This window comes from Capricornis sumatraensis, chromosome 9 (genome assembly GCF_032405125.1).
Source record: "Capricornis sumatraensis isolate serow.1 chromosome 9, serow.2, whole genome shotgun sequence".
NCBI classification, from domain to species: Eukaryota; Metazoa; Chordata; class Mammalia; order Artiodactyla; family Bovidae; genus Capricornis; species Capricornis sumatraensis.
The window spans coordinates 39,603,658-39,629,557 of NC_091077.1; the positions used below are offsets into that span (position 1 = coordinate 39,603,658).

Sequence of the window (25,900 nt, forward strand, 5' to 3'; positions counted from 1 at the left end):
GCATCAGGGTCTTCCCATCAGTCAGTTCTTCACATCAGGTGGCCAAAGTATTGGAGTTTCAGCTTCAGCATCAGTCCTTCCAATGAATATTCAGGACTGATTTCTTTTAGGATGGACTTGTTGGATCTCCTTGCAGTCCAAGGGGCTCTCAAGAGTCTTCTCCAACATCATAGTTCCAAAGTATCAGTTCTTTGGTGCTCAGCTTTCTTTATAGTCCAATTCTCACTTCATGACCACTGGAAAAACCATAGCTTTGACTATACAGACCTTTGTTGGCAGAGTAATGTCTCTGCTTTTAAATATGCTATCTAGGTTGGTCATAGCTTTTCTTCCAAGGATCAAGCATCTTTTAATTTCATCACTACAGTCACCATCTGCAGTAATTTTGGAGCCCCCCAAATAAAGTCTCTCACTGTTTCCATTCGCCCCCCCCCCCATCTATTTGCCATGAAGTAATGGGACCAGATGCCATGATGTTAGTTTTCTGAATGTTGAGTTTTAAGTCAACATTTTCACTCTCCTCTTTCACTTTCATCAAGAGGCTCTTCAGTTGTTCTTCACTTTCTGCCATAAAGGTGGTATCATCTGCATATCTAAGGTTATTGATATTTCTCCCAGCAATCAGCTCATATATTAAAGCCATAAACCCAATATGATGCAATGATATTTGGAGGTGAGCCTATGAGAGGTGATCAGCATTGAGAGAGATCATGAGAGTGAGACCACAAGATCAGATTAGTATCTTTATAAGAAGAAGAAGAGAGACCAGGACTGAGTTTTCCATCTTGTGAAGGTACAGAAGTTGGCTGTCTGCAATCCAGGAAAAGGGCTCTCAAGACCTGAATCAGCTAGCACCTTAGTCTTGGATTTCTCAGACTCTGGAAATGTGAGAAATGGAAATCTATTGTTTTAACCACCCATCCTTTGGTGTTTTGTTATGGCAGCCAGAGCTAATGAAGACAAGTGTACAGTCAGTTCTCCTGGGGATCTTGTTACAGTGAAGATTCTGACTCAGTAGGACTCAAGTGGGGTTCCCAAATTTGCATTTCTAACAAGCTTTCATGTGCTGTTTATTATTCTGATCCATGGATCATATTGTAATCTTAAGAATCCTAAAAGATTACCATGTTTTCTGAATTGAATTGTATTTTTAAAGATATGCTTGAAGGATTAGCATGACCTTGGGGATCCTATGGGTACAGTGTGTTCCAAGACTAATAAGGTATTCTCATGGATTCAGTCTATATTGAGATTTCAAAACTTCATTGCGGGTGACAGGGATTATCTCCTAGTAGAGGTGAAATGTTCTACGTTTCAGTGTGTCCTAGAGGACCCTAGAGTCCTAGGATACTGGGTTGTCTTTAAAGGGTCAGAATGTCCTAGGGATGTCAGAATGTATTTCCTGGAGCTAAGCAATCTCAAGAAGCAGACTATTGTAGGTGTCAGGGTGTCCTGACTGCTCAGGGAGGCTGGGTGTGTCAAGGTTTCCTTGAAGAATCATATGTCAGTCTTCTGCAGAGTTTTGGGGTCTGGGAGAATCAGGATGTACCTGGAATTCAGATGCTCTTCAGGGTCAGGGTACTCTTAAGTTCTGCACAACCTTGGAAGTTCAGGGAGTCCTGGGGGATTCTGGGTGAATAAGGAGGTGACATTTGGGAAAGGAAAGCAGAGAATATTTGAGAACAATGGTCTTTGATGCTGGGAGGGATTCGGGGCAGGAGAAGAAGGGGACGACAGAGGATGAGATGGCTGAATGGCATCACTGACTTGATGGACGTGAGTCTGAGTGAACTCCGGGAGTTGGTGATGGACAGGGAGGCCTGGCGTGCTGCGATTCATGGGGTCGCAAAGAGTCGGACACGCCTGAGCAACTGAACTGAACTGAACTGATGGTTTGCCAGAAGACTCATCCTATGCTTTATGTTGTTCTGAAGGGGTGTCCAGAGTATTCTGAGAATCAACATATCTCGGAGGGATCAGAATGTACTTGTGTCTTTTAGCTTTTTAGTTTCCTAGAAAGAAGTCTTTGGGAATCACCTGCATAATGAGATACCAGGCAGGCCCTATTCCTGGCCCCCATTTGTACCTCCTCTCCCTTCTCATGATGGAGTTCTGAGGAGGGGTCTCAGGCAGAATGCATTTTCTCCTCTTTCCCCTGTCTGCTCCCAGGAGGGGATTTAAAAGGACAAAAGAATTTGGCCTTCTGGGAATATGAGCTCTTGGCCCCAGTCCCTGGACCCTCCAACAGAGCACCTTCTCTCATCCGGCTTGTGATCCTCCCTTGATGATGGGGGCTCTGGTGACCAGGCAGTGATTGGATGGGCCCACAGGGGTGAGGAGGAGGTCACTCCTCCAAGGCTCAGGGAGAAAAAAGGTAGTGTGGGATTGCAAGCTGGGAAAGTAGGCAGCTGAGAGCAACGGGAGAGAACGGCATCCCAGAGAGAAGGGGTAGGGAGAGAAAAATGGAGACTAAAACAGAGGAAAAAGAGTGAGGGCAAGGCAGACAGAAGGAGAGCATACTTAAGCAAGGGAATGGAAAATTAGAGACCAAAGTTAGAAAAAAGGAGAGAGGGAGAAAGGCAGAGATATCTATCTGTATCTATACTCATATTCACCTAAGGACAGAGATTCAGAGAGAGGCACAAACAGAGGGAGAACAGTCAAGATACCAGGCACAGAGGGGAACAGAAACTTAGAAAGACTGATCCAGAATCAGAGACTTAGGACCCGGGACTGGACTGTCTTTGGTCTCTTTTGTGAGCTATGGACACAGAAGGGAGAAGTGAACAGGCTAAGCAAGCGAAGGAGCAAGTTTGCAGCAGCCTGTGGCCCGAGGGCTACCCAGCCGCTGAGACTGTGACCTCCTCGGTGGGTGAGTGAATCTTTTGGGTGGTGTTCCTGAGGAAGCAGCCGGTGTGTGGGCTCCATGGGGCAACTGTTTGCCATGAGGAAGATGAAGAGGAGAAACAGAAAACCAGAATCCTAGTATGTTAAAAATAAAGGGACCTTAGAAGGGACAGGGTGGTACAACTTGTCTGCTTTACAGAGTTGGGTCACTGAGGCCCTGCCCTGAGGAGGGGGCAGAGGCAGAGCTGAAATCTGTCTCCTTACTCCTGACCTCAGAGTTCACCGGCTGCATAGCCTTCTTCGAGGAAGAGAGCTGGAGGGACCAGAGCTTGGATCTGAGCAGAGTAGGGGGCTGAGGTGGACATTGAGCACCAGGTGGGGACCACCTCCTGGGTCCCCATGGGGATGGGATCTTCACTCCAGACATGTTTTTTTCAGTGTGTGCCTTCCAGGTGTTTCCTTTTGCTCCTGTTCTCTCTTCCCTGACTGGCTCTCAGACTAATTAGTGTGGGGGCTTAGTAAGCCTGTAGGGAGAAGAGGCAGGCCTTTCCCACGAGCTCAGGTTCCTGCAGCCTGGTGGCCGGGCCAGCAGTGGGATGGGGAGAAGATGAAATGCATGCATGGGGAGGGTGCATCTGAGCAGAAGAGGGAGGGATGTTTCATCTTCCCAAGAGAAGGGTATAGGATGGGAACAGTATAAAGTTTTAAGTTGCATGTGAGCCATGAGAGCAGGGAGCAAGTAATAGGGGTCTTAGAGACCTGGGCAATTTGTTATGGTGTCAGAGTGAACATAAGGTACATAGGGTAAGATCCAGGAAGGTGGTATGTATGCTCAGAGAGGTGGAAGGCTGTGGAGGGGCATGCCTTACATGGGGACACATCTGGGGGAATGTAATAGGGAGTGGGCATACGGGTGCAGAAGTGAGGCAGAAAGAGCGTGAATGCCCCAAACGAGTCTGAGGTGTGGACCTCATCTGGAGATGGCAGCCTGAGTTATGGGACTCAGAAGCAAAGTGGAGCCAAGGCTGAGCTAGATTCAGCTGGTTCTGAAAGCTGAAGAATTTCTGGCTGGGGCAGAGTGTATGAGCAACACTCTGGGGATTCCAGCATATGTGGTCTGGGATGGATGGATGGGTCTCTGCGGCAGCAACCTTTCCCCCCACTCTCCTCCTCAGACATGAACACTCAGCCCTACCGGAATCTCTCTGGTGTAAGAGTGGGGAGACCAAAGCTTTCCCTGCAAGGAGGACAGAGGGGTCGGCCACACTCCCGGCGCCGTCACCGCACCACCTTCAGTCCAGCGCAGTTGGAACAGCTGGAGTCAGCTTTTGGGAAGAACCAGTACCCTGACATTTGGGCACGAGAAAGTCTTGCTGAGGACACAGGCCTCAGTGAGGCCAGAATCCAGGTGATGGCCCAGAATTCTGCGCCTCCACCCCCCAGGAAGAAGTGCAGATTCAGTGCTTGGGAACTACTGGGGCATAAATTCTCAGGGCATTATAACCCTAACCCAAACCTTCCCCAGAACAGTCTTATCCAACAGTCAAGGTAACCTCATCTGTACCAGGAATGTCACTTGAGTTTAACCTAATCTAACTTGAATTTCAACATCAAGCCCCAGTATTGACGCCCAACCTTAATAGTGATCTGAACAGCAGTCCTAACTATTCCCTATACATATGTAACCTTGTCTCTAACCATGGCCTTGAAACTCGATCAGCCTGATACTCCCTTATTTCTAACCATATCTTGTGTGTGTGTGTTAGTCACTCAGCTGTGTCTGACTCTTTGCAACCCCATGGACTGTAGCCCATCCACGGAATTCTCCAGGCAAGAATAACAGAGTGGGTTGCCATTTTCTTCTCCAGGGGATCTTCTTGACCCAGAGATTGAACCCATTGAACCCAGGTCTTCTGCAATGCAGGCAGATCCTTTACCATCTGAGCTATGAGGGAAACCATATCTTAGGAATCTTAATCTTAGAATAAACTATACCCTAAAGCCAACCTGATCTATAACAATTAAACTCATCCATAGTCTTAAACTCTAATAACCCTAGGGAAGTTTCCCACTCTCTGGGGAAGGGAAATGTCATTTTCTCATGTTTATCTCTTTCCTGTTGGAAGTTGACATTTCTTACTCACCTAAAATTGAAGCAGGGCAAATTTAGACATGGGCTGGAGGAATGGTGTGGTCTCACTTTGTCACTAGGCCTGGCTCAGTTATGCCTTTCGCAAGAGCTTTGCCTCCTCTGGGGATGTGGGGGGATTTTATGCCCTGTACCTTCAGTCTTCAAGGAGAGAGGGTGCGTGTGATAATACCACCTATTTGAGAGAGAGGCTCTGATATGGCTCTTCTTCCCCCCTCTTCAGGTCTGGTTCCAGAACCGCAGAGCTAAGCAGAGGAAGCAAGAGCGGTCACTGCTCCAGCCACTGGCCCACCTGTCTCCTGCCACCTTCTCTGGTTTCTTGCCCGAGCCCCCTTCTTGTCCGTACCCCTACCCAACACCACCTCCCCCAATGACCTGCTTCCCTCACCCCTACAACCATGCTCTTCCATCTCAACCCTCCACGGGTAGTTCCTTTGCTCGACCCTACCAGTCTGAAGACTGGTACCCCAACTTGCACCCAACCCCTGCTGGTCATCTGCCCTGCCCTCCACCCCCACCCATGCTTCCCCTCAGCCTTGAGCCACCAAAGTCCTGGAACTAAAGTAAACAAGTACTGTTAAGGTAATTTCCCAGTCTGTGACCCTCACAAAACAGAGAAAACTGGGTGATTTCCTTTCTTTCTAAGGGTGAAGTAAAAATATGGTGGGGGGTAGCACAGAGATTGGAATGTAGAAATGGGAGATTATGATGAAAGTCTCACTAAGGTGACTGAGTAAATTAACGGAGGTGAAACTACTGGAAGATGTAGGTAAAAAATACCAGTGTAGGTGACTGGTGGAAGGGTGGAATTGAGGGAAGCAATGGTTGCTGCTACTGAATGGAAATGGTTGTAGGGTATAGAATTTGTGGGTTTCACTCATTGAGATCACAGCTGAGAACCTTTATCTCTGTTGTTTCTAGCTGATTTCAGTAAGGCATTTGATGTATAAGTCTACTTATACATCCTTTCCCCATCACCACCACCCAAACCTGTCATTAACTTTTGTTCATTCTAGTCTGAAAACCCTGGAGAAGGGAATGGCAACCCACTTCAGTATTCTTGCCTGGAGAAACCCACTGATAGAGGAGCCTGGTGGGCTACAGTCCATGGGGTTGCAAAGAGTCAGACATGACTGAAGGGACTTAGCATGCACGCATTCTGAAAACAGCTCCTAAATTTATTCCTCTCCTTTCTATTCCAGCAGACACTTTGCTTTTACTGGCCCACACTTTCTAATTAATCCTCCTTCTTGGTTCCCTTAGGTCCAGTCTTTCCCACTTCCAACAGGCCTTGCACATTTGATAATACAAGACTAGCTCTTCAATGTGTTATAAACAATAAACAATAAATAAATAATGACTGATATAACACATACTTAGCCTGTAAGAATCTTCAGTGTTACTTTCAACCTAACTTTTAAGTCAACTGAATGTGGTTTTGTTATTAGGAAAAGGCTCTTGTGGCACAGAAAGCCAAACTCTGACAGTGAATGTTTTCAGCAAAGTAAGGTTTTATCACAGGGCTCCAAGCAAGGGAATGGGAGGCAAGTCAGATCCACTGCAACTTGGTCTTTGAGTTGGGGGTGTTTTTAAAGGAGAAGAACAAATAAGTTGAGATTAATCATCATCTTGTGACATCTGCTAATCATAGTTGTGGAAATAAGAATATCTCTAGTTTATGATTCTCTAGTCAGGTGGTCCATGCCTGGGGCATATGTGAGCTTATCCTACTCTGGAGAAACAAACCTGAGTTTGTGTGTTAATAGTAATACCTACAGCAGCAATTTTAGTATGTTGACAATGTTATAGACAATAGCAATTTTAGTTGTCTGATTCTGATTGATTAGTGTTTGGTTGACACAGGACTGAGGTCAGAATAAAAGTGAATAAAGTTTTGAATAGAGAGATTAATCACAAACTCACAAAAAGGAACTCAGTTTTAGAGAGGCTCAGTTTCAGTTTCTGATAGGGAAGGAACAGTTTGATTAAGGGCAGACTTTTCCATTCGCAAACCATGAGTCTTGAGGCTCATAAGAGGTCATTCCTGGTGAAGTGCCTTAGTCTGAGCTCTCCCAACAGAAACATGGTGTGGTCTAGTTGGTGATGTCATTTATATACCTTATTGCTTATAAGGTACTTATTTTACTCATAACTTATTTAAATGTAGGCCTACCTCACTTATGGGTAGGTCCATAGAAGAATTCTGAGTAAACAAGCCTCTAGGGATTTTGTTTACAATTTTTTATATGTATTGATATTACATAAAAAATGTCAAAACCTCTGTGATGGACAATTCCATTTCCATGTAATTATCCCTTTGGGCCAGACTGCCTTCCGGAAAGATAACACTGGTTTGCATGCCTCTCAAAATATCAGTATCAGTATCAAAAATGATTGACATTGATCATTTTGGAAAAGTTGTTCCCTGAGAGTGATGTTTCCTTGCTGGTTATTTTTTTTTTTTCAGTTTTCATTAATCAATTGCTAGTGAAAGTTGAAGATAGTTTCATGTTTATTGACAAGTTACTTTTTTTTTTCTCTTCTGCATTGCTTCTCTGAGTTATTTGTATATTTGTGTATTGATCTAGTCATCTTTTATTAGTATTTCAGGAACCACAGGTGAGAGATCTCCCCTTATTTTTCCTGGCTTCACCCATATTTTCCTCATTATTTGGATCAAAATATTATGCCTTGAATCATCTTAAATTTATTTTAGTTTGTGCAGTAAAATAGTCATCTAATTTCAATCAGCTAACTGGTTTTTCCACAATAATTTGTTTAACAGTTTAACACTGGTTTGTAAAAACATTTTTCCACATACTAAGTTCTCATATGGGACAGTTGTAGACTCCTAATTCTTTTCCACCAATTAGCTTCTCTGTTCTGGTATCAGTTACATAGAGTCTTAATTATCAAACATTATAAGGATTATTGATATCTCTAAAATGTTAAATTTCCTTATTAAAATACAAGATGAATCTTGTCATTTTTTCCCAGCCTTTACTTATGTTCCTCAGGAAACTTCTGGGTATTTTTTTCATAAAACAAATCTTTTTATTTACTTATTTATTTTTAACTGGAGGATAATTGCTTTTAAATGTTGTGTTGGGCTCTGCCAGACATCAACATGAACCAGCCATAGGTATACATATGTTCCTTCCCTCTTAAACCTCCCTCCCACCTCCTACCCCACCACACCCCTCTAGTTTGTCACAGACACCAGATTGATTTCCCTGTGTTATACAGCAACTTCCCATCACCTATCTATTTTACATATGGTAATTTATATATTTCAAAGCTAGTCTCTCAATTTGTCCCACTCTCTTTCCCATCTGTGTCCATAAGTCTGATCTCTATGTCTGAGTCTCTATTCTTGCCCTGCAAATAGTTTCATCAGTACCATTTTTCTAGATTTCATATACCATAAAAAAATCTTAATAGGAGTTCTATAACTTACAAAAGTTAAGTATGCTGGTTGTAACAGTCAACTCAAAAGATTTATATATATATAAGACATATATATTATATATATGAATATATATTACCTTTAATATCTATTTATATATATTAACTGGATTATTCACAAAACCTCATGTTGAGCAAACTCAACTCAACATGAGATAAACTTAGTAGTGTGTATCTGTCCACAACTTAATTTACTCATAGAAAAATATATAGATATACACACACTAATTTTTTTCTTTTTAAAAATAAAAATGAGATCCTATCATAAGTGGTTATAGATATAAAAACTTTCAAGTAGATCACATAGTTTACTGGTTTCATTCCATTAACTGGCAGTTTTATGAGCCACTTAACCATTCACCTGTCATTTGAGACTCACAGTTGATTTGATACTTTTTTTCATTTTACCACCACAAACATCACTGCAGTTGTCTCATTAAAAGATAATTCTCAGAAAAAGGTAAAATCATGACTCTCATAGATATGAAAATTTTATTTAACTCATTGCTAATAAGGCAAAGAATGATAAAGATGTCAAAGCCAATTCATAGGACAAAGAACAAACATATTTATAGATAAATAGTGAAAATAATGTCTAAATGGAGGTAAATTGTCTCCTGGTTGAGGAGGGAAGTCAACTGACACTCTAGGGGATGGGATTTATGTACATATCTATAAGACAGCATTCAGAAAACTAAGATCATGGCACCTGGTCCCATTACTTCATGGAAAATAAATGGGGAAACAATGGAAACAGTGACAGACTTTATTTTCTTGGACTCCAAAATCACTGCAGATGGTGACTGTAGCCATAAAATTAAAAGATGCTTGATCCTTGGAAGAAGAGCTATGACAGCATACCAAAAAGCAGAGACCTTACTTTACTGACAAAAGTCCATCTAGTCAAAGCTATGGTTTTTCCAGTAGTCATGTATGAATGTGAGAGTTAGACTATAAAGAAAGCTGAGCACCAAAGAATTGATGCTTTTGAACTGTGGTGTTGGAGAACTCTTATGAGTCCCTTGGAAATCCAACCTGTCCATCCTAAAGGAAATCAGTTCTGAATATTCATTGGAAGGATTGATGCTGAAGCTGAAACTCCAATACTTGGCCACCTGATGCAAAGAACTGACTCACTGGAAAAGACCCTGATGCTGGGAAAAATTAAAGGTGGGACATTAAGGGGCCGACAGAGGATGAGATAGTTGGATGGCATCACTGATTTGATGGACACGAGTTTGAGCAAGCTCCAGGAATTGATGATGGACAGGGAAGTCTGGTGTGCTGCAGTCCATGGAGTCACAGCATCAGACATGACTGAGCAACTGAAATGAACTGAAGGTTTTAAAATCTATTCTTGGTTCTATACTCCAGAGTTGGTTCTCTCAGTAGCTTTCCAGGATCATACAAGCATTGGCATGTACCTGGGGTCCCCCTCACCTTTTGTCTCCTGCTGGTTGTGAAATGAAATATTTTTGTGAAATAAAATATTTTCTGCTATACCAATAAACAAGCCATGCCACAGCCATCAGGGATTCCAGCCTTCCAAATGTAAACTTCTGAGCCCAGGTGAAACAATACCAGGTATCTGGCAGCCATCAGCCAGGGCTGAGGACCTGGGGTAGGATGTGAGAAAGCACAGGAGGCAGCCAACTGCCACATCCATTACCCCTTATGGTAAATGAGGAATTAAGGATGGGAACAATCAAAACAAGCATTTGGTTCCAGATATCTGAGATACATATGAAAGAAATGATTTCAGTAAGCCTGGACACTTGTATCTTCCCATACGTTGTTCAGTCGCTTAGTTGTATTCAACTCTTTGTGACTGCAGGACTCCAGGCTTCCCTGTCTTTCACCATCTCTCAGAGCTTACTCAAACTCATGTCCATTGAATTGGTGATGCCATCCAAACATCTCGTCCCCTGTCATCCCCTTATCCTCCTGCCCTCAATCTTTCTCAGCATCAGGGTCCTTCCTAATGAGTTGGCTCTTCGCATTATGTGGCCAAAGTATTAGAGCTTCAGCTTCAGCATCAGAGTGCTAAATCCCTTAACATCAGAGATCTGGTTTTGTTAATGAGTCCAAGTTTGCTCTGCTTGCCCCAGGATGCCAGGGTCCAGGGTCCAGCCCCAGTGGATCCAGGGTAATTTGAAGTGGGGATGGAGTCAGCATCCTAGGAAAGAACTTATTTAATTACAGATATAAAGAGAGATTAGCAAAGAATAGTGTAGTAGGAAAATTAGTGGAGAAAAAGAGGCTGAATTACTTGGTTTACGTGGAAAACCAATAAAACTCCAAGACAAGGAGTTTGCACCACCTACGTAGGCCACCGGCGCCCACTTGAATAGATGAGGGTGCCCCGCCTTGGGCTCCCTCTCACGTGGGTCTTAGAAGCCAGGGCAAGTAAGTAGACGTGGCAGGCCTCCACACTCCAGATGGGAATTCAGCCAGAAAAGAAGAGAACAAGAAAAGACCACACGGGGGAAACCAGTCTTTCCAGGAACTGGTCCGTTTCTTTATTTTCCAGGTCCACTTTTATACTTTTAGTTGTACATAGAGATAAATATAAGAAACAGAGTCACACAGGGTCAGCTGCTCCAACCCTTATCAGCATATCTTTGTTCTTACAAGGGTCTTATATTTGTTCACAATATCTTCTGGTCTGGAGACCAATTAACATTTTATGGCCCCACCTTTCTTTCTATTGATAAAGGTTAAATGATCAGAAAACTTGTTTCCCCTTAAGATCGATTTAGTCTTAAGATAGTGATAAAGCTACATTTTTACATAGCAAGGACACAATGATTTATAACAAAGAAAGAGGAGTACAGTGATCTGTTACAAAGAGAAAATTCATTAACTCAAAAGTCTAGTATTGCTAACATCAAAACTACTATATTTCTTTTTCTACATTCCAATTACATCGATTAACATACTCCCAGGTGCCTAAGGATATAGAGGCCTGGCGGCAATCATTCATTAACTCAGCAATGAAACCCTTCACCAACATGATTTTTATCTTTAGAAAAACCCTATACTAACTAAGACTTTCAAAATACTCCAAACTCTCTGTGCGGTTTATGGTTGAGAGGTTGTAAACAATCATGTACGTAGTAGCAAGAGTGTGGATAATCCTGTCACACAAGCTAGTCTGCCAGCAGAGAGGTTTGACCTGAGACACTCCTTTTATATGCAGGAGATTATTAACTGGAACTCTAATTTTCCAGAGAAAGGTGGTGGGGGACAGTCCCCCCTATAATGTCAGAAATATAGGTGAAAGGCATAATGCAGTAAGGCAGGCAGACTCTGGTTTTTGGGGCAGATGCACGAGCAGATCCAGCGAGGCTCCCTTAAGGCCCGACTCGCCTTTGCCTGTTGGGCCCCTTAACCTCATGACCTTTGCCATGGGCGAGACTCCTCGTGCTGGCTCCCGGCACCAGGATATACCAATAAATCTGAGGGACAAGGTGTTGATATAAAGAAGGCACTTTATTCTGGAAACTGGTTGACCGAGAAGATGGCAGGCTAGTGGCTCAAAAAAACTCATCTTGTTGGGGCTTGGATGCCAGATTCTTTTATGAATCACAGATGGGGGAGATGAGGAAACAAGTAAAAAGACCATTCAATTCTTGCAAGTATCTTCTAGAGCTGCAAGCCTCAGGCAGGGGGATGTGTTAGTTTCACCTTGGTCACTGGTGGGCTGAGTTGAACAGGCGTGCTCAGTCTCCTCTGACTCTTTGAGACCCCATGGACTGCAGTCTGCCAGGCTCCTTTGTCCATGGGATTTTCCAGGAAAGAATACTGGAATGGGTTGCCATTTCCTTTTCCGGGGGATCTTCCCAATCCAGGGACTGAACCCACATCTCCTGTGTCTCCTGAATTGGTAGGTGGATTTTTTTTTTTTCCTCATTAAACTTTTTTAATGGGTCTCAAATTCTGTGAGATTTTTGGTCAAGTTGTTTTCTTTAGAAAGTAGTGATTTTAAAAACTGATAAACTGCCATACACAAAACATATGGTCCACAAAACATTCTCCTTCCTTCTGAAGGAAGATGCATTGTTATAATTAACCAGTCTTTTACTATTAAACTTAAATGGCCAATTGAGACAAACAGTACTGAGACTGTTCTTCCACCACTGATTAAGACTGGGGTGGCAGGTGTTGGGGATAATACTCATTTAACCTTCTGAGCTTCCTGGGCAGACTTGGTGACTTTGCCAGCTCCAGCTGCCTTCTTGTCCACTGCTTTGATGACACCCACAGCGACCATCTCTCATGTCACACACAGCAAAATGGCCCTTGAGAGGCTAGTTAGAGAAGGTCTTGACACACACGGGTTTTCCAGGAACCATATCGACAATGGCAGCAATACCAGATTTCAAGAATTTAGGACCATCTTCCAGCTTTTTCCCAGAACGATGGTCAATCTTCTCCTTTAGCTCAGCAAACTTGCAAGCAATGTGAGCTGTGTGACAATCCAGCAGTGATTTGGCCTGGATGGTTCAAAATAATCATCTGAGCTGTGAAGCTAGCTGCTTCCACTGGTGGGTCCTTTTTGCTTTCACCAGCCACATTGTCATGATGAACATCTTTGACAGACACGTTCTTGACATTGAAGCCCACATTGTCCCCAGGAAGGGCTTCTCTCAGTGCTTCATGGTGCATTTCTACAGACTTCACTTCAGTTGTTACACTGACTGGAGCATAGGTGACCACCATGCCAAGTCTGAGAACACCAGTCTCCACTTCACCCACAGGGACAGTACAAATACCGCCAATTTTATAGACATCCTGGAGAGGCAAATGCAAGGGTTTGTCAGTTGGGTGAGTTGGTGGCAGGATGCAATCCAGAGCTTCAAGCAGCATCTGGTTCCGCTGGCATTGTTGTCCTTATGGGTGACTTTCCATCCCTTGAACCACGGCATGTTAGCACTTGGCTCCAGCGTATTATCACCATTCCAGCCAGAAATTGGCACAAATGTTACTGTGTCAGAGTTGTAGCCAATTTTCTTAATGTAGGTGCTGACTTCCTTAACAATTTCCTCATATCTCTTCTGGCTGTAGGGTGGCTCCATGAAATCCATTTTGTTAACTCCAACAATTAGTTGTTTCACACCCAGAGTATAAGCCAGAAGGGTATGCTCATGGGTCTGCCCATTCTTGGAAATACTGGCTTCAAATTCACCGACACCAGCAGCAACAATCAGGAGAGCACAGTCAGCCTGGGATGTGCCTGTAATCATGTTTTTGATAAGTCTCTGTGTCCTGGGGCATCAAAGATGGTAACATGGTACTTGCTGGTCTCAAATTTCCACAGGGAGATATCAGGGGTGATACCACGCTCACGTTTAGCTTTCAGTTTCTCCAAGACCCAGGCATACTTGAAGAACCATCTCCTATCTCAGCAGCCTCCTTCTCAAATGTTTCAATTGTTCTCTTGTCGATCCATCTGATTTGTTGATCAGATAGCCAGTTGTGGTAGACTTCCCTGAATCTACTTGTCCAATGACAATGATATTGATGTGGGTCTTTTCCTTTCCCATTTTCTCTTAGGTTTAATGGTGGTTTTCACACCTGTGTCCTGGCAGCAAACCCTTTGTGAAAAAGCTGGTAGGTGGATTCTTTACCACAGAGTCACCTCGGAAACCCCAGGTAGGCAGGGTCAGGCTATCTCACCAAGGCAGGCCATTTTGTATGCCTATAATAACAAAAGAGACAAGATAGGGGATAAAGTCACAGAAGCAAATCCAGGATGAATTCAAAACCCTTTCTGGTTACAGTTTTTCTTAATTAATCTTTTAATATTCAGATTACCTGCCCCTTGTTTCAATCTTCACCATACCCCCCTCAACCCCCCACCCCCCCACCTGGAGAAACAGTTCTATCCAGGTCACCTGAGTTGCTGTGTCTTGGGCTTGAAGTCCTCAGGATTCCCACTGAATAAACCTCTCAACTTTTAGGCCCCTTATATTTTTTCATGGGACAGGGTGAGCTGGCAGACTGATGGTCAAGTTCTCTGCTTTTCACTCCTTCCTTCCCTAGGCTTCTCAGCCTCCCACCCGCTGCCCCACCCACAAACCCACTACAAGGGAGAGAAGAAGAGCCAGGGAAGGAAGGCAGAGGGTATTTCTGCATCACTGACCCCGTCCACCATCAGCCTCTCTGAGTACAGAGACTGAACTGAGGGGCTGAGGCTGGCTAGGTTAACAAGGCATCTCAGTGTCCCTGCTGGTCTTAGAAAGTCCAGGAGGCAAGACAAGGCATACCTCAACTCTTTGGATTCCTCTGTCTTCCCTTCCTGGTAAGACTGGAATCTTCCTGGCAGAAGATTGCAATCTTTGCCCCAGTTAGGGTTAAAAAAAAAATAGAAAAGAAAAGGAAAAAAACCTGTTTTTCAACCAGCAACATCCCCTCCCTCATCCCCATCAACCAAAGAGGAGAAGTAGCCAGGTGAGGGTAAAAATGTCACGAATTTGTCTTTTCATTGGGAAGTCTAAATTCCTGACTTTTTAGGAAGATTCATTCCTAGCTCTTCAAATCCGAGTTCGGAAAGCCCAATGACATGAGCCTGAAATAGGCTTCCCAGCTGGCGCTAGTGATAAAAAAAAAACCCCGCCTGCCAATGCAGGAGACATAAGAGACTTGGGTTCTCTCCCTGGGTGGGGAAGATCCCCTGGAGGAGAGCGTGGAAACCCACTCCAGTACTCTTGCCTGGAGAATCCCATGGACAGAGGAGCCTGGCAAGGTATAGTCAATCTGGTTGCAAAGAGTTGGACATGACTAAAGCCAGTTAGCACACAGCATAGAGGCAGAGGGTAGGAGCTCTGGGGTAGTGAAGCAGAGTTCAGGGCTCCTGGTGATGAAACCAATTAGGGCATTCCAGTTCACTACTGAAGACTGCTGGGCTGGACCATGGAGCTCATGGGATGCTCTAAGAGGGCTGGGAAGTGCAGTCCCAGAGAGCCTTCTGGTCTGGACTGGGAACGTATGGGACGAGCACGGTGATGCAGTAAAACAACCGGGTCTAAGAAAGCAGAGGCATTAAAGCATTCAGCTTATGTGAGAAATTATCCAGGTCGGCTGGATCCTGCAGGGGGCCCCCCTCCCAGACACCTGGGGACTTGAGTCTTAGGCCACTTCTAGCTCTACCAGCCTCAGCTCTCTGGGAGAGCTCAAGCAATGTGTTTCTAAGTGCTCCAGACGCTTCTTGGTCCCAAGATCTAGCTTGTCTGTCTGCCCAGTGCAAACAATACTGGATGCCTTCAGATTGTAGGACCAGGTCTCCAGGTTCTGAGCTTGTAGACTTAAGGGTCTTGAGAGGAGTCCCTCGCTGCACATCTTCAGTTTTTCCTCCAAACCTGGGGGTTCTGGCTCCCAAAATTGGGAAGAGAATGTGTGAAGACCCCGTCCACTCCCTGCCTGGCGTCTCTTGTTGTTTAGTCTGGTGTCTCTTTTCTTGTTCACTTACTCAGTCATGTCTGACACTTTGCCACCCCATGGACTGAAGCATGCCAGACTTCCCTGTCCTTCACCATCTCCTGGAGTTTGTTCAAACATGTCTATTGAGTTAGTGATGCCACCCAACCATCTCATCCTCTGTCATCCCCTTCTCCTTCTGCCTTCGGTCTTTCCCAGCATCAAGGTCTTTTCCAGTGAGTCAGCTTTCATCAGATGGGCAAAGTATTAGAGATTCAGCTTCAGAATCAGTCCTTCCAATGAATATTCAGGATTGATTTCCTTTAGGATTGACGGGATTGATCTCCTTGCAGTCCAAGGGACACTCAAGAGTCTTCTCTAGCACCACAATTTGAAGGCATCAGTTCTTTGACACTCAGCTTTTTATATTGTCCAGCTCTCACATCTGTGCATGACTACTGGAAAAACCATAGCTTTGGATAAATGGACCTTTGTCAGCAAAGTAATGTCTCTGCTTTTTAATACACTGTCTAGGTTTGTCATTGCTTTTCTTCCAAGGAGCAAGCTTCTTTCAATTTCATGGCTAAAATTGTTGCAGGGAGGAAGCCAGTCCTGGCTCTATGTTGGAAACTGTTCCTTTGACTGGCTTTTCATTGCTCTTGTTATTATAATCATACTCAGTGGCTTGTCTGGAGGACTCTACCTCTCTGCTTGACTGTAAAGTAAAATGCCTCTGTTCAGCTCATGGAGAGATAGTTTGTCCCTGCCCACCTGTGACCAGGAGAGATTCACATAGCCCTTCCAAAGGCTGGCCATTCTCTTAGAGATGTTTTGGAAGACTGAAGACCCTTTTACTTTACTTCCCCACTGCCTCTCCCTCTCTATTCTGCCTTTTGACTTTAGTTCCTCATTGCTTCTTTCTCTCTGGCATAAAAGAACCTGGCATCCAGATCCCAATAAGATGGTTATTTTGAGGCACTAACCTGCCATCTTCTCAGTCTGCTAGCTTCCTGATTAAAGTCATTTTCCTTGCCTCAACAACTCATCTCTTGGATTCATTGGCCTGTCTTGCTGTGAGTAGAGTGAGCCTGGAGTCAATAACACAGCCACCATCCACAGTGATTTTGGGGCCCAAGAAAATAAAGTCTGTTACTGTTGCCATTCTTTCCTCATCTATTTGAAATGATGGGACTGGATGCCATGATCTTCATTTTCTGAATGCTGAGTTTCAAGCCAGCTTTTTCACTCTCCTCTTTCACCTCCATCAAGAGTCTCTTTAGTTCCTCTTTGCTTTCTGCCATAAGAGTGGTGTCATCTGCATATCAGAGGTTATTGATATTTCTCCCAGCAATCTTGATTCCAGCTTGTGCTGTCTCTACATAGACACTTGTTTCTCCTATATGAGAGACTTCTCCAGTTCACTCAAATTCCCAGACTGCATATCTAGGTGCAATCTCCACCATCCACCAGTGCAAACAGCGTCCTCTTTGATTCAATGTCTCCCTCATTTGGCTCAGCTGCACTTCAGAGGATAACATCTAGGAATAGGTCTTACAGACCCAGGAAGAAAGATCAGTGCCATTTGGGTAGGGAATCATGGTACAGGGGACCTAGGTATGAAATCTAAGGGAGAAGGAGCCAGGGCTCAAGGTGGCAAGCATCATGGACCCCAAGAGCTTCTCAACTGGTAGAGATGGGGGTAGTTGGATGAGGACCAAAGAGGGCCCTCAAAGCACTGGGTCCAGAGTAGGGGTCCCAGTGCCAGGCTCTAAGACTGTACTGGGTGGATTTTCCCCACAGGGGCTCCTCCTAGCCAAATCCTCCTGCTATTTGTCAGGTTTGTATTTTTTTCCTCAAATTCTGCTGTAATTAAAATGCTCACTTTTTTCTACACTAGAAACAAAAGCTGAACCCAAAGTCCCAGTAACAAGAGCAGCTCCAAGACTCTCTCTCTTTTGAATTTTGTCAGTTAGCTTCAGGATTTTCCAAATTCCTTCTTCAGTAATTGTTGCTGGCCAAAATCTTGGCCTTTTCTGCCTACCGAAGCCAAATGAAGAAATATGGAGACAAAGTTTGGAGGACACAGAAAGGTGGCTTTAATTCTCAGCTGGCAGAGAGGGGAACACAGTAGGCTCTTGCCTCAGGAACTTTGGCCCTCACCCCTGCCTTCATGAGGAGTCTAAGGGCTTATATAAGGCAAGAGCTTGCAGTCAGGAGTCTGTGATGGGGAATAAAGGTGATAGGATCTTGATTTCTTCCTCTTGCATTGCTTCAAATATGGTCATAAACTGGCGTCAGTAACCGAGTAATTGAGTGTGGCCATTTGGTAGCTTTGAGGCCTTCTTTCTGATATGGAACTGCAAGGGGAAGGGTGTTGTAAAGGTAAACACCAGATAGGGAATCTATTTAGCATAGAGTTAAAGGGAAAAATGTGAATTGTAGCTCCTGCAGAGTTAAGGGGCAGAAAAGCAAGCTTAGTTACAGACTTTCAGATTTAGGAGTAGGTAAGTAAAAATCTCATGGACAGAGGAACCTGGTGGATTGCAGTCCATGGGGTTGCAAAGAGTCGGGCACGACTGAGCGACTAACGCACACACACAAGTAAAAAACTAGGAATGTTCAGGCCTGCATACTGTTCTCTTTATCTTCTTTGTTCTCAGCAAAGGGAAAAACTCATTCCTCTTTTTCCCTTTTCACTGCAACAAATTCCCCCCTGTCAGTGTATTCCCTCCATATCAATGGAGGAAGGGAACTAGGTGTTGTTCGTATCTGGCTGAGGACAAAACTTCAGTTTTGCTTTGTTTGACAATCACCAGCTTGTTTAGCCCAGTGGCCCATCTATCTCCTACTTCAAATATTCCTTGAGAGACATGAACCCCAGAAATCTTAATTGAGGTTATGAAGGACAGATGGACAGTCTTCTGCTCATAGACCCTACTTAGTTAGGGTCACAGAGCTTTAACCCTGTTTGATTAAGGGGCCCCAGGGTGACTTTTATGGTTATTCCTGCAGGATCTGTTCAGAGGAATAGCTGTAATCTTTTTGGGGCATGGTTTTCTTTCTGCATCATAATTATCTTCATGTAAATCTGTTGTCATCTGAGGGAGATAAAACTTAACAGATATTTTTAAAAAAAAAAAAACAGAGGTTATAAATCAGTAAAAGAGTTGTTGTAACTAGGGGTCAAAGAGAGAATAAGATCCAAGTTATGTTTGGTTACAGTTTTGATTGTGGTCCAGGCAGGGTCAGTGCTTGGGTCATCCTCTCCAAAAGAATGGACTCAGAAGTAATTGAAGGAATGGCAACCTGAACATTAATAGACAAAACAGAAAAAGTTAAGCCTAAGATTTAAGCCTGAATCTTAATTTAGGAGGAGACTTGTAGCCGGGTAGCCAGTTATCTAGGTTTGTCTAAATAGGTCTTAACCCTTAATGTGGCTATTGGTCATTATGCATTCCCCCCCCCCCCGCCCCCATCATATGATCCAGAGCAATTTCACTGTCACAATATATAAGAGTTACAAGAAAAGACCTTTAAAAAATTAGGCTGTAGTCACCTGCTGATGGCAGCTTTTGTTTTTAGAATGTCTGATGGCATCTTAAGTCTGACACAGCTCAGAAAACTCAAGTTCTTAACAATACAAGGACTTGTCTGAAATCACACCATAGTGTCACCTACTTATTTTCATAGCTACTCTATTTTGACTTTAACTCTAATTTTTCCTTAATAGCCAAAGCAACTGTCCCTGTCAATAATGTTAGTGTTTCTCTGGGTATGAGAAGATGCAAGAATCAAGGCTCATAAAAATCTCCTGAAAGTGTCTAACTATCTGAAGACCTCTTCAGGCAGTTTTTCCAGAGCACAGAGTGCCTCATTCCTAATTTCCACCCTGAATTCCTTTCAGGGAGTGTTGAAGGTGAGCAGCTTCAGTGGCCATGATTGAAACTTTGTAAAGATATTGGCAAGTACCAATTTCAAATTGGCAGAGCCCCTTCAAGGTCATGAATCCGACCTTGGTTTGGGGACATTACATGACCATTTTGTCCCATGGTGCTAGGAATGGTCATTCCCAGGTCTCCTGCCCCCAATCCCTCCCAGCATCACAGTATTATCCAATGAGTCAACTCTTCCCATGAAGTGGCCAAAGTACTGGAGTTTCAGCTTTAGCATCATTCCTTCCAAAGAAATCCCAGGGCTGATCTCCTTCAGAATGGACTGGTTGGATCTCCTTGCAGTCCAAGGGACTCTCAAGAGTCTTCTCCAACACCACAGTTCAAAAGCATCAATTCTTTGGCGCTCAGCCTTCTTCACAGTCCAACTCTCACATCCATACATGACCACTGGAAAAACCATAGCCTTGACTAGACGGACCTTAGTCAGCAAAGTAATGTCTCTGCTTTTGAATATGCTATCTAGGTTGGTCATAACTTTCCTTCCAAGGAGTAAGCGTCTTTTAATTTCATGGCTGCAGTCACCATCTGCGGTGATTTTGGAGCCCCCCAAAATAAAGTCTGACACTGTTTCCACTGTTTCCCCATCTATTTCCCATGAAGTGATGGGACCAGATGCCATGATCTTCGTTTTCTGAATGCTGAGCTTTAAGCCAACTTTTTCGCTCTCCACTTTCACTTTCATCAGGAGGCTTTTTGGTTCCTCTTCACTTTCTGCCATAAGGGTGGTGTCATCTGCATATCTGAGGTTATTGATATTTCTCCCGGCAATCTTGATTCCAGCTTGTGTTTCTTCCAGTCCAGTGTTTCTCATGATGTACTTTGCATAGAAGTTAAGTAAGCAGGGTGACAATATACAGCCTTGACGTACTCCTTTTCCTATTTGAAACCAGTCTGTTGTTCCATGTTGAGTTCTAACTGTTGCTTCCTGACCTGCATACAGATTTCTCAAGAGGCAGGTCAGGTGGTTTGGTATTCCCATCTCTTTCAGAATTTTCCACAGTTTATTGTGATCCACACAGTCAAAGGCTTTGGCATAATCAATAAAGCAGAAGTAGATGTTTTTCTGGAACTCTCTTGGTTTTTTAGACAGAGCATATTTGACTGTTTGCATATTAATGAGGAAAACCGAGTCCAAGGAATGCTGGAAAATGTATTCTTGCAACAACAGTTCTTGAGACACACATCTCATTGTGGGTGTTCACATGAAAGGAAATTTTATAATATGTTTACTTTCCATTTATTTTGTTATCTGTGAAGCTGAATATATTTATGGGTTTGTTGGATACATATTTTCTCCACTGTAAATTGTCTCTAGGAGTCCTTTCCTTTTCTATAGTGAGGTCATAGTATTTTTATACCCATTTCCCCATTTGTGAAAAAGATAAAGAGTTTTTTGTTGTTATTGTTTTAACCAACTGGGTCTTTTATATTTGGTTAATTTATGTACACATAGGTTTCTTGTTGAGGAGAGGAATACTGATTTTCTAGAGATATTGGGAGATATCCCTGTCACAAGTCAATATTTTGGAAGTTCATGGGACCTAGTAAATACAGGTAATCAGTCTCAGATTTGGGAGAAACAGTAACTCAAGGTTGGGATAATGATAACTTAATGGTGAACTGTGTCAGACTTGTGATCTGCAAAGGAGAGAATTTCACTAAGGAACCAGAGACGTGGCTTCAGAGTTTCATATGGTAAAAGTTTTATTACAGGGAAAAAGGGATAGAGAAAGCTTCTAACACAGACCTCAGAAGAGGGCAGAGAGTGCCCCATCACTGGCCTTTAGCAAGGGAGCTATATAGTTTTTTCAACTGGTTACTAACAATAGATCAAAAGAATGTTTCAAAGTTGGAAAGGTCTTACCAGATCCACTACCACAACATACATCTTAAGATAACAGAATTAGTCAGAAGGTTCTTAAGAAGGAGAAACATGTTCTCAAGCAAGATACATTGTTGTTATATAATCATTAGTATGAAGCTTAAGAAAAAACATACCCTTGAGCAAGAAGAGTTATTTTGTTGTGTAATCAATAGCTCTGGGCTTAAAGAAAGTTAGTCTTAGAAGAAGTAGTTTGTTGCCATAGCAACTTAGAGTTTAAGAAAAAAATGTCTTGTGTGACTAAGAGGCAGAAACGTAGAAAAAAAGTTTGTCCTTTTCTCCTCTGGTCCCCTTTCTCCTCCTCGAGGGTACCAGACTCCTTATCAATCTACATAAGAATTAATTCTCTCAATAAGCTGTAAAGAGGTGAAACTTGTGGAATGCAGGAGAGTTCATGGAGAAGGAAGAATAAAGACTAGATTCATCTGACTTCTAATCTGATCTCCTGGGAACAGAGAATGAACAGGAATCATTTTGTGTTCAGACCAGTGTTCCCGCAGGGAATTCATGTGCTCAGAGGTGGGAGTAACAATGGAAACAGTGCCTAATGAGCAGTCTAGGGAGGTATAACTATTTCTATGACAGCCCCACAGTGTGTGAATCCCTGGTACTGAAGGACTCGGTTGTTGCGTTTGGAGTCCCTATTGTGGCTCAGAAACCAATGTTTTAGTCCTTCCTACTGGCCTGTTTGGGAACAGAGCTTCAACTTCCATCATCAAACACCCAGAGTAATTCAGACATTGGCACAGAGATTCTCCTGTTAGAGACATTACCCAGGTATATCTGAGAACTCAGTAGGTATGTGAAGAAAGGTTCAGAGAGAAATGAACCTGAAAATGTTTACCTAAGTTCACCTGAGATCCAAACAACCCTAGCCCTGAGATAAGAGATTGTCATGTTTCTTTGTTAGGTAGACTAATTCATCTATAATTGATTAATCTATCTATCTATCTAAAAAAGAAATGTCTTTTCAACTCAGAAATATGAGGGTCACTGTTATAACTAATAGCGGGGAAGGAAGTTCAGTTTAATGAGGACAAAGAAGGAAAAGAAGCATAAAATGGTTCCAGTAAAATTAGAACACAGTTGAGGAGGTTTACAGTTAAGGGGAGTTGTAAACTAGAGTATTAAGTTTGAAGACTTGTGCACTGAATTGAAGTTACTCTTTAAATATTTGATGGGATGAAATTGAACATATTTGTATGTTTATTAGAAAGACTCAGACTAAGGGAGATGAATTAGTTCACAACATCATCTCCCAAGGCAAAGAATTCACAGTTGTCTCAGTTCAGTTCAGTTCAGTTTAGTTGCTCAGGTGTGTCTGACTCTTTGCTATCCCATGGACTGCACACTCCAGGCTTCCCTGTCCATCGCCAACTCCCAGAGCTTGCTCAAACTCATGTCCATTGAGTCAGTAATGGCATCTAGCCATCTCATCCTCTGTCGTCCCCTTCTCCTCTTGTCTTCAATCTTTCCCAGCATCACGGTCTTTTCCAATGAGTCAGTTCTTCGCATCAGGTGGCCAAAGTATTGGAGCTTTAGCTCCAGCATCAGTCCTTCCAATGAATACGCAGGACTGAATTACTTTAGGATGGACTGGTTGGATCTCTTTGCAGTCCAAGGGACTCTCAAGAGTCTTCTCCAACACTGCATTTCAAAAGCATCAATTCTTCAGCATTCAGCTTTCTTTATAGTGCAACTCTCACATCCATACATGACTACTGGAAAACCATAGCCTTAACTAGACGGACCTTTGTTGGCAAAATAACGTCTCTGCTTTTTAATATGCTGTCTAGGTTGGTCATAGCTTTTCTTCCAAGAAGCGAGTGTCTTTTAATTTTATGACTTCAATCACCATCTGCAGTGATTTTGGAGCACCCCAAAACTGGTTATTCATATGGGAAACAAATTGTACTTAATATCAGAAAAGATTTTGCTAACAAGCTTTACAATTATTGCACTATCTAGAGGTGGGGAAGCAATGGTGACATTCGAAAGGTAGAAGAAAAAAATCAGGCACATCTCATCAGCAGTTAAATACCTTTCATTTATTGCCAGAAAGGAGCTATTCTGAGATTTTTACGTACATTGAATAAATATGTCAAGCGCCTCCAGACAATGGATACTACTCTGCTCACTATTTGTTTCTTAAAAAATTTTAGTAATTTAAACGTTTGTTTGTTTATTTTTGGCCGCGCTGGCTCCTCGTCGCTGTGAGGGCTCTTCTCTAGCTGTGGTGAGCAGAGCTGCTGTCTAGTTGTGCGTGACAGGGCTTCTCACGGCAGTGAGTTCTCTTGTTGGAGCGCACTGGCTCCAGGGCCCGCAGGCTTCAGCAGTTGCGGTGCATGGACTCAGGGGTTGTGGTTTCTGAGCTCTAGAGCGCAGGCTCAGTAGTTGTGATGCATCGGTTTAGTTGCTCCACGGCATGTGGACTATCTTCCCAGACCAGGGATTGAAACCGTCTCCTGCATTGGCAAGCAGATTCTTTACCACTGAGCCGTGAGGGAAGCCCCCAATATATATTTTTAATGGAACTGTATTTTATAATGTTAGCATACCGAATGTGTTTTACATAAGTGATCATTAATATATCATTTAGGTAAATATGTGAGCTCAAAACCACCAAACCCTTTGGTCAAAGATTTAATAGTCATAATCAAAATAGCAGTGTTCAGGGTCGGGTTATACACAGGAGCATTATTATGGTTAAGCTTCCTGAGAGAGTGTAAAAAGTTTAACAGAAAGTCAAATATTGTTCTGCTTACTATTTGAAAGAGAATTATTAGCCAATGGTAATACCATACAAAATGCACCTGATCTCTTATGATCTCAGAAGCTAAGCAGGGTTAGGACTGGTTAGTACTTGGATGATGGAAAACCACCTGGGAATACTGGGTGCTGTAGGCTTAAAAATAAAGAAAGAAAAGAAAATATTAACACTTACAGTGGTTCAGTTGGCTTCTCATGGAAAAGCAATTAGCATGTGATAGATCCAGGATTCAAAAGCTCGGTTTTCTGACACCCCAAATTTGCATATAATACCATTTAAAAAAACTCTCATATTTTCTTCTTTCATCTTTAAAAATGTTCAATGGTTATTTTACCTTGTATATTTTCTGTTGTAAATTGATAATTTATTTCCTAAGTGAATTTATCTAACAGAATATTTAATCAGTAAAAGGTTGTAACATTATAAAATATTCCTTGTTTCTCTGGAGAATAAATTGTGAATTTCCCCCATCCTTTTATTGGGTATTCTATGCCTTTAGGGGATATGGTTTGGAATGCTGCCAGAACCAGAAAAAAGTCCCTCTCATCATAATCTCTCAGAAACTACCTGAGCATTCTAGATCATTTTATCTCTGATGTGTAGATCTCTTCTCTCATTTTCCATTTTTGAATCTTTTTTATGTTTCCTTAAATACTAGACATCAAATGGGCATACAAATATAGATCTCCATGTTGACATGTCCTTAAGAGAATTATCAGTTGGAACTGTGTGCTATTTCTACATTCTTTTTTAATTGAAGTGACCTTGGTTTATAACATTATGTAGTTTTCACATATGCAACATTATATTTTGAGTTCTACTACACTGTATTCACTACCAAAATATTAGTTTCCAACTATCACCACATAGTTGTCCTTCTTTATCCATTTTACCTCCCCCTCTTCTCTCCTCTGGGAACTATTCTGTTCTCTATATCTAAGTGTTTCTTTTTATGTGAATTGGTTTGTTCATTTATTTAATGTTTTTTTTTTTCCTTTCTCATATACCACACATGACTGAAATCATATAGTGTCTGTCTTTTTGCCTCTGACTTATTTCCTTCCATCATACCCTCGAGGTCTAGATGGACCTTTGTCAAAAAATGTCAATAGTTCTTTTATTTTAGCCAAGCAATATTCCATTGTAGATACATACCACAACTTCTTTATCTATTCATCTGTCAATACACACTCAGGTTGCTTCCATATCTTGGCTATTGTAAATAATGCTGTAGTTAATATTGGCGTGCATGTATCTTTTCAAATTAGCGTTTGAGGGTTTTTTTTGGAGGGAGGGGCATAAATATCCAGAAGTAGAATTACTAAATGATGTGGTAGTTTTATTTTTAAAATTTGAGAAACCTCCATACTATTTTTTATAATGGCACCACCAATTTACATTCCCACCAATAGTGT

General features: G+C 42.6%; 1 protein-coding gene and 1 pseudogene across 1 annotated transcript; one reads left to right on the plus strand and one right to left on the minus strand.

Moving 5' to 3' along the window:
* Positions 1–2,763: 2,763 nt before the first annotated feature.
* On the plus strand, positions 2,764–5,558 carry PROP1 (PROP paired-like homeobox 1). Its single transcript, XM_068981426.1, has 3 exons — positions 2,764–2,872; positions 4,023–4,255; positions 5,220–5,558. Exons 1-3 carry the CDS (start codon positions 2,764–2,766, stop codon positions 5,556–5,558), a joined length of 681 nt encoding a protein of 226 aa, XP_068837527.1.
* A 7,080-nt stretch (positions 5,559–12,638) lies between these two features.
* On the minus strand, positions 12,639–14,007 carry LOC138086237 (elongation factor 1-alpha 1 pseudogene; annotated as a pseudogene).
* Between the last annotated feature and the right edge of the window lie 11,893 nt (positions 14,008–25,900).